Source organism: Manis pentadactyla, chromosome 19 (genome assembly GCF_030020395.1).
Source record: "Manis pentadactyla isolate mManPen7 chromosome 19, mManPen7.hap1, whole genome shotgun sequence".
NCBI classification, from domain to species: domain Eukaryota; kingdom Metazoa; phylum Chordata; class Mammalia; order Pholidota; family Manidae; genus Manis; species Manis pentadactyla.
Window position 1 is genome coordinate 2266109 of NC_080037.1, and position 9440 is coordinate 2275548.

A 9440-nucleotide genomic window follows, 5' to 3' on the forward strand; every position below is an offset into this window, starting at 1 on the left:
TCTGTCTTCATGGGCTCAAGCTTATCCTTCTTACCCCCAGTTTACAACCATCTTCCCTTCCCAACTGTCCAATGGATGTTAAGTCCCAGCATCAGCCATGAAGAGAACTTTATAATAACAGCTTAATGAGTTCCCACGATCATAAAAGGTCAAATACCAGCCACAAATCTTTGTGTGAATATATGTCTGTATATCTCCCAGGGGTTCTGCTTCTCCCATTTCTTGGCTCACAACCTCCCTGGAAGCTTCCTGGATATAATGTGAAACCAGTCCCTATACCAGAGGGCAGGGAGAAACTGAAGAACAAGGCAGGTCACTCCACTCCGGACTGGTAGATGGCAGGTTTAATAAGAAAGGGAACTTACTTACAAGGTCTCTCCACCCACCTAACAAGTCTAATTTTTAAATAGAGGTCTTAACTGGGTTCAGTCAAATACACCATCCACGTGGTTTCACCACCACCTCATCATCTTAATGCTATGTGCTCCGGGCAGCTTCTGGGAGTGGGGAAGGTAAGTGGAATGGACATTCCAAGGACAGGGGAGGAGGGGAGGAGTCTCCAGCTCCAGGGTCCAGCTCACGGGTCAACTGGTGGTCACATCCTCTTAATGACCTCTCCCAACACCAATCACAATAAACACTCTCAGCAAACTAGGAATAGAAGGCAATTTCCTCAATCTGATAAAAAGTACCTATAAAAAGCCTGAATCTTGTATCATACGTAATGATGAAAACTGAGTGTTTCCAACTGTAATTAGGAACAATACAAAGATGTCCACTCTTGCCACTATTGTTAAGTATAGCACAGTACTAGAAATTTTAGCCAATGTGATGACACTAGAAAAAAATAAGAGACATACAGATTGGAAAGGAAGAAATAAAACAGTCCTACTGGAAGATGACATGATTTTCCATGTAGAAAATCCCCAGGAATATACCAAAAACCTCCTACAACTAATACATGAGTTCAACAAGGCTGCAGGATACAAATCAACACACACACACACACCCACAAATCACATTTTTATATACTAACAATGAACATGTGAAGTTGAACTTTAACACAATCCATTTATAATTGCTCTGAAGAAAATTGAGTATTTATGCATAAATATAACAAAATATGCCAAGGCTCTGTATCCTGATGATTACAGAATGCTAGTGAAAGAAAGCAAAGACCTAGGTAAATGGAGTGACACACCATGTTTACGGATCAGAAGACTCAACATAGTAAAGATGTCAGTTCTTCTCAAATTGATATATATAAATCTAACACAATTCCTACTAAAATCCCAGCAAGGTATTTTGGAGATATGGGCAAGCTTACTCTAAAATTCATACAGAAAGGCACAAGACCTAGAAGAGCTGAAACAATTTTGTAAAGAAGAATTAAGATCACTCAACCTGATCTTAAAATCTATTATAGAGCTATGGTAAACCAGACTGTGTGGTATTCACAAATACAGACACACAGATCAATGGAAGAGAACAGAGAACACAGAATTAGATTCATATAAATATGCCCAACTGATTTTTAATAACAGTGCGAAAGTAATTCAATGGAGAAGATACAGGCTTTTCAACAAATAGTGCTGGAATAAGTGGACATCCATAGGCACAAATATGAGCTTCAAGATAAGTCATACGCTTCATACAAAAATTAATACAGACTCTGAACTTAAATGTAAAAATGTAAAATTATATAAAACAGAGACAATCTCCAGGACACAGGGATAGGTTCAGAGTTCTTGGACATGATACCAAAAGCATAACCCATAAAATGAAAAATTGATAAACTACACATCACAGTTAAAATCTTTTACTCTGTAAACAGCCCTGTGAAGAGAATAAAAAGACAATAAACAGACTAGTGGAAAATATTTGCAAACTGCATATCTGACAAAGGACTAGTAATTATACCATAGAAGTACGTCTCAAAACTCAACAGTAAAAAGTACTACTAACCCAAATAGAAAATGAGCAGAAGACATGCAGAAACATTTCACTGAAAATATAAAGATGGCAAATAAGCACATAAAAAGATGCCCAACAGTAGCCATTAGAGAAACATTAATTAAAGCCATGAGTTATTATGACATACTTATCAGAATGACTAAAATAAAAAACAGTGGTAACACCAAATGCTCGTGATGATGCAGAGAAACTGATTATTCATACATGACTGATGGGAATGTAAAATGGTACAACCACACTGGAAAAGAGTATGGCAGCTTCTTACAAAATTAAACGATGTGTTTACCTTATAGCCCAGTAACTGCAATTCTTGGGACACTTAGCCCAAAAAGATGAAAACTTACGTTTGTATAAAAAATCTGTATATGAACGTTCATTAACAGCTTCATACTTAATAGTCAAAAACTTGAAAGAATCCAAATACCTGTCAACAGGTCAGTGGTTAAATGGTCATACACCCATATCATGAAATACTTATCAACAATAAAAAGCAATCAACTACTGATATACACAACTTGAATGGATCTTAGGGGAATTACGCCCAGTGAAAAAAGCCAGTATCAAAAGGTTAGTTTTTATAATGTTACATACATGTTATTTATAAAACATTCTTGGAATGACAAAATAATAGAGATGGAGAACAGATAAGTAGTTGCCAGGGGTTAGCAGTAAGGAGAAAGCATGTAGCTGTGACTATAAAAGGGTATCACAAAGGATCCTTGGTATGTAATTGCTGTGAATCTTAAATGCTGTGGCAACCACATTAATCTATTAAAATTAATTAAAATTAACATTAACCTATAAAAAGCAATGTTCAAACTGCATAGAAGTAAATATATACACACATAGGAATGAGTGCATGCGAAACTGGAGAAATCAGAATAAAGTGCATGGATTTGTTTATGTCAATTTTCTGGTTGTTAACATTGTCAATACAGTTGTAAAAGATGTTCACACTGGCAGAACTGGCTGAAGGGTATATGGGGTCTCTTTATATTATTTCTTCCAACTGTGTAAAAATCAATTATATCAAAATAAAAAGTTAAACAAAATAATCAAAAAAGTAAAAAGCCTTCCCACAAACTCCAAGCTCAAATGGCTTGAATAATGAAATATTCATTATATACTAACAATGAACATGTGAAGTCATAAACATGTGAAATCGATCAAACATGTAGGGAAAAGGTTAATTTCAATTCTACACACTCTTCAGAAAAAGAACACATCCAACTTGTTTATCAGGCCAGCTTTATCCCAGTACCAAACACAGGCAAAAATTAACTGAAAAACTATAGGCTAAATATCCTTTATGAACACAGACATAAAATTCTTACCAAAATTGACGCCAGCAACATATAAAAATGACTTATTATAACCTGGTAGGATTTAGCCCAGGAATTGAATGTTCATTCTATATTCAAAAATCAACCAATTATGTTAATACACCATACTAACAATATCAATGAAAGAGAAGTCTTATCATCAGCTCAATGGATACAGGAAAAAACCTTCACAAAATTCAATGGCTTATCATGATAAACACTCTTAGCAATCTCAGAACAGAAAGGAATTTCTTCAAAGCGTCTATACAAAAAACCTACAGTCAACAAGATATTTAATAGTGAAAGACTGTTTTCCAAGATGAGAAATAGGCAAGGATGTTCATGCTCACTACTTCCATTCAGGATTCTACTGGAGTCCTTGCCAGTGCAATTACACAAGAAAAAGGAAAAAGGAAGAAAAAAAAGAGTAGATAAAAAAGGAAGAAACAAAACTGTTTTAATATGCAGACATAATCATCTACATAAAATCTCCCCCAAAAAAATTTTTTATAAGAACTCTAATGAGTAAGTTTAATAAAGATGCAGGATGGAAGGCCAATTTTTTAAAAAATTTGTGTCTGCATAACCCACAATGAACAATTTGATACTGAAATTTAAAAATACCATCAAAAATAGTATTAACAACCTGAAGTATATAGGAATATAACAAAATACATTTAAGATTTGTACATTGAAAAAATTGAAAACATTGCTGAGAGAAATTAAAGAATACCTAACTAAATGGAGAGAAAAATCACCATCATGGGTTGGAAGATTCAATAATGTAAAGACTACAGTTTCTCCCTGAAATAATTTATAGGTTCAACACAGAATCTCTCAAACGCCCAGCAGTCTTTTTTGTAAAAACTGACAAGCTGAAAAATCTATATGGAAATGAAGAGGACCCAAAATAGCCAAAATAGTTTTGAAAAAAAAGAACCAAGTTCAAAATATCACACTACCTAATTTAATACTTACTATAAAGACATGAGTACCAGCATAAAGATAGACACCTAAATCAATAGAACATTAGAGAAATCCACTCACATGTACGGTCAATTGATTTTCAATTAAGAGGAAAAGACAATCTTTTCACAGATGTGCCAGGACAATTGCACATTCATTACATTCATAAGCAAAGAAATGAAACTTGACCCTTACCTCACAGCATATATAAAAATTAACTTAAAATTGTTCACAGACCTAAATGTAAGAGCTAAAAACAGAAAACTTCTGGAAAGAAGCATAGTATAAATCTTTGTGACCTTAGTTTGAGTAAAGATTCTTCAACAGGACACAAAAAGTGTGAACTATAAAAGACACTGTTAAGAGAAAGAAAAGACAAAACACAAACTGGGAGAAAATATTTGCAAAACACATATCTGATTAAGAACTTGTACCAAGAACATATAAAGAATTCTTACATTATTAAGAAGGTATATCTGAACATTTAGCTAAGGTATATGATGGCAAACAAGCTGAGTCAACATTAATCATCAGGATTAAATCACATGCAAATTAAAATGATAATATTATCCCTACATACCTTCTAGAAAGGCTAAAATTAGGAAAACTCACAATGCCAAGTATTGATGAGCATGTGTAACAGCTGGAACTCTCAACCACTGCTGGTGGGAAGGGTGTATGATACAATTATTTTGGAAAGCAGTCTGACAATTTATAAAATTACACACTTATACACCTCAATCCCTGTGTAGGTATTACTCAAGAAGTGAGGATTTAAAAGTGTCCTGCTCTAGTTATTTTTTCCAAGGCGTAAATAAAAAGAAATTCGTTACTTTTATCTTATTAACCAGGAGCACTGTTTAAAAACAATTTTTTTTTATCTGCTACAAGTACTGGGAAAACCCACCCACCCTAATCTTGAAGTCAATAACATTCGATTGCAGTTATAAAGAATGCACACACCCAGTACAGTTTTACAAACCTCAAGTCAAGACTCAGTGGATATTCTACTGGGTCAACATAGACATTTTGAATGTGATACAGAGAGGAGAATGCACCCCACCTAGTAAGAATCTTTTATTTTAGTTATGTATATCACAAGTCACCATGTAAATGTATTTGTGGTCAAAACATAAGAAAAACGCTGACCTAAAACATACCTGTAATATAAACTCTGTGCTAAAAGAAGCTCCTATCCTTTCTAAGCACTTTCATCCTATACGAGGGAGGAATGAAATCCAGCAGAGCTGTTCAACTGTCCGCAGTTGCTAAGACTGTAATAGGTTATCTTCAGGAATTTCCAGCATATTCTATTACATATAGTTGTCATATTTGACAGTCATTTTTCAACTTTGAGTTCAAGACTAAAGAAACAAAATACAAACTATTCCACTAATTTTTCCCCAGTAGCTAACAAATGAAAATCAGAATTTACTGCTCCTTATATACTACATTGTAACTTGGCAACACATTATAAAGAACTTAGTACATCTGAATGTAGACGTATTCAGGATATGCTAAGGAGTAATCTAAATGCAAACGTATCTATTTCAATACATACTGACTCTAATGATATTCAGAGGGCATAGCCTTCCTAATCCTTTTACAAAAAGAGATTTCAATCTCTGCTATAAAGTTGTCACTGGCTACCTGCTATGCTACAGTCTGAATATCTGTGTCCCCTCAAAATTCCTATGTTAAAATTCTGACTCCCAAGGTGATAAGGGGTGGGATCTTTGAGAGGTGATTAGGATCCAATTAAATTAAATATAAAAGAGACTCCAGAGTTAAAGTTTGTCCCTTCTGCCGTGTGAGGCTATGAACCAGGTGGCAGGCCCTCACCAGATGCAGAATTGACCATATGGGCACCCTGTGCTCAGCCTTTCAGCCTCTAAAACTGTGAGAAATGTATTGTTCATAAACTACCCAGTTTATGGTAACTTGTTATAGCAGCCCAACTAAGACATTGCCAAATCATAATTTAAACATATTATACATTATAGTAAACAACTCCCTTTAAAAGTTCCTTTACTTATTTGTCAATTACTGTCTTTTAATTTTGAAGTTTGAAAGTATAAATTCAAGGCTGTAGGAAAGTCTAAAATGAGAGACATATGAAAAAAAGGAAATGTACAGAATGAATTTCTTTTATAAGCAATGTTTATCTTTGTAAAACTATACATGCATGAAATATGTGTGGCCAGTGAATTAAAACAATAACTGATTCCCAAAGCCTCCTCTATAGCTAACCTAAAGTATATTGAGAAACTTAAACCTACCTCTAACTCCCGACTTTGACAATTACTCTAGTAAAATAAATCCTACAATGAAATTTAGATCAGGCTCATAAAGATCACCGTGTGCCTGGACTAGTTCTGATCCCACGCTAGACCAAACAACACTGTATCGGTTCAAGTCAATCTTGTGAATTTGAGGGCTACAAGTAAACATAGAGATCTTTTCTTCTAAATAACACATGACAAATTATCTTCACTCCCGCAATATAAAAGTATGTTTTCTGAGCTGCAACTTTCTTTGATGGTAGGAAAAGAGGTAATTAATCAAAGTTAAATAATAAAATCATCTACCAAGCTTGAATGGTACTACTGGAAAGATACATACTACGGTGAAATAATTTGAAATAAAAATGTTACAAGAAAAATCTGTCCGTTCGTTTTATCCCAATTTCACTGTTAATTAGCAGTAATTCATTATTAGAAATACAAATAATGGACATAAATTGGAAAAATATTTAACCCACAATACGAAAAAAATGTTTACTGAGGTCTCAAAAAAAAAGAAATCTACTTTCTAAAACCCCTGGTCTCAGGGTTTTAGTCATGAGTATACTTCAAAATATCACTTTTTAAAAAAATCCACTATTGTGGATTTTGCCGTTTCCTGAATGCTAAACCAAGATTAGCAAGGGAGTGTGAAGAGCTGGATAGACTAATGATGTAAAGATCTACTAAGGCCACGAAATTACCTTACAAGCCATTTTCAAAACTGCTTTCAAAGGAAGCTGTTTCAAGAAAGTGTTAATTATAAAGTACACATTAGCACTTTAAAAATATTATTGAGGGAATTCCCTGTACTACATATATATATATATATATATTTGAAAATGTATTAATTTGGACTTTCTACTATCGTCAGTGGACTCTTCCGCTTCAATTCCGCTCCTCCCAACACACAAACTCCACTCCCATTAGGGAGATGGAAGGGAAGGGGGGAAATGTTTAAACTATATTTTTACTGACTCTTTGGATTAGAGATACAGCTGAACTAACTGAGCCAGAAGAAAACATTACCATATAAACCTACATATAAATACTTAAAAAGTCCAACTAAATAAGAACCAGATATAAAATGATCATGCAGAACACCGTGTTGAAGTTTGTTCATCAAGCTAAAATCATTTCTTAGCAAATAAATATTAAAGGAAACACAGCACATCTTTTTAGGTTAATGGTTTAAAAAAGCACTGGCTACTGATGTTTAATTTTAAAACGATTAATCACCACTCCGAGAGGTACAAGGATGCTCGGTGCAGCGCTGTAACAGCGAACAGCGAGCTCCATTTGGCCCGAGGAAAGACGCGAGTCTTACCACAGTCAGTGCCTTCGGACTGGTACACACCACGGAACAGCTCAAACAGCTGAACAGATCTATTTTTACTGCCATGAAAGATCTCCAAGGTGTGGTGTAGAAAATGCAAGTTGCAAAAGCACGTTTACAACAGGACACCACATCTGCAGGTCGCTCTCCCACGCGCACAACTGTAACACGTCCACGTTACACACACACACGCAGTGCGCGTAAGGACGCCACGAACAGGGTCTGGACGAATCTTCAGGGAACATGAACCTTGTTTACCTCTAATGATGTGTGTGTGTGAAACCGGCATGGGAGGGCCCGCAAGGGTTTTGCTACATTTTCTGTAAGTTTTTACAAGGAGGATGTATTCCTGTGACCCTGGAGAAGCTGAACAACAAGAGTAAGGGGGGAAATGCCTGCTAAAGCCTGACATGATTTACGAACAACTGTTAGGTGTGACGAGATCTCATTTTCTTCTATTGACTCGAAGTCAAGCCAAGGGACAGCAACATATACTTAGCAAAAAGTGGCAAAATCGGAGAGGAAAAAAAATGTTACTGTAGGAGTCTACCTTTGGATAAAAAGCCAAGGAAGAATACGGAGTAACGCCAAGATCACACAGAAGGAACGAGAGCGACCCTTCCTGAGCCCACGGCCGCTGGCCGGCCGCGGGCCCTTCCGGGCGCCCAGCCGCGACCCGGGCCCGCACGGAGCCGTCTCACCCGACGGCGCCGGGAGGGGAAAGCGGGCCCTCACGCGGCTAAGGCTGTTTTTAGAAAGCTTGCCTAAGAAGCGGCCGGTGCCAAGTGTGTTTCTCGGGGTGGGAACGGGAACGCGAAACCCTACACCTCCCTCCGCGGCCGCCGGCCAGCCGCCCGGGCCGCTCCGTGGGGCCCCGGAGCCCGCAGGGCTGCGGGCAACGGAACTTAGCAGCCGGCGGGCGCGCGGGCGCCGGAGGGGCAGGGCGCGCGGGCCGCGGAGAGCCGCCCGCGCGCCCCGACACCTGTCCGCCTCGCGCGCCCCGCCCCCGGCGCCGTCCCCCCGCCCACAGCCCGCGGCGCGCCCCTCCCCCACCGCAGGGCGGCGACTCGGCCCCCGCCCCGGCCCCGCTCACCCAGGTAGCGGCTCCGCAGCCGCCAAGGGTCCTCCAGCCCGAGGGACCTTTTCCTCACGTCCCACAACAGGTGTGGGCGGGAGCCGCCCCGCGACATGGCTCTGCGGGCCGGGGAAGGAGGGGAGACACCAGCGGGGGGGAGGGGGCGGCCGCGCGGATCAGCCCCCGAGCCGCCCCGGCACCGTCCGCGCGCCGGCCCTCGCGGCGCGGCCAGTCAGAGCGCGGCGTCGCTCTCCGAGCCCGGCTGCGCCCGGGCCGGAGCTCGCCTCATAGTCTCCTCCTCAGACTCCCCAGAGCGTCCAGATCGGCACCAGCGCCCGCCCTCGGCCCCTCCACCGGGCGGCGGGGGAGGCGGGGCGCGGGCGGCCGCGCTCCTCCCTCCGCGCTCGCCACACACTCCCTGCCAAGCCTGTCTCGCGAGACGACAGCCCCCCGGGGGACGAGGCCGGTGTGCGCCGCGGCTGCCC

General features: G+C 39.6%; 1 protein-coding gene across 11 annotated transcripts in view; it reads right to left on the reverse strand.

The window, feature by feature from the left end:
• Positions 1-9333, reverse strand: part of DCAF6 (DDB1 and CUL4 associated factor 6) — a 117358-nt gene extending 108025 nt beyond the window's left edge. For 6 of the 11 annotated variants that reach the window (XM_036898881.2, XM_036898796.2, XM_057494947.1 and 3 more), the window contains exon 1: positions 8974-9333. In XM_036898881.2, the coding sequence (XP_036754776.2) occupies positions 8974-9070 (97 nt within the window). In that variant the 5' untranslated portion in view covers positions 9071-9333. The remainder of the gene's footprint in view (positions 1-8973) is intronic. The other 5 variants (XM_036899125.2, XM_036899039.2, XM_036898964.2 and 2 more) reach the window with 2 other exon arrangements.
• Between the last annotated feature and the right edge of the window lie 107 nt (positions 9334-9440).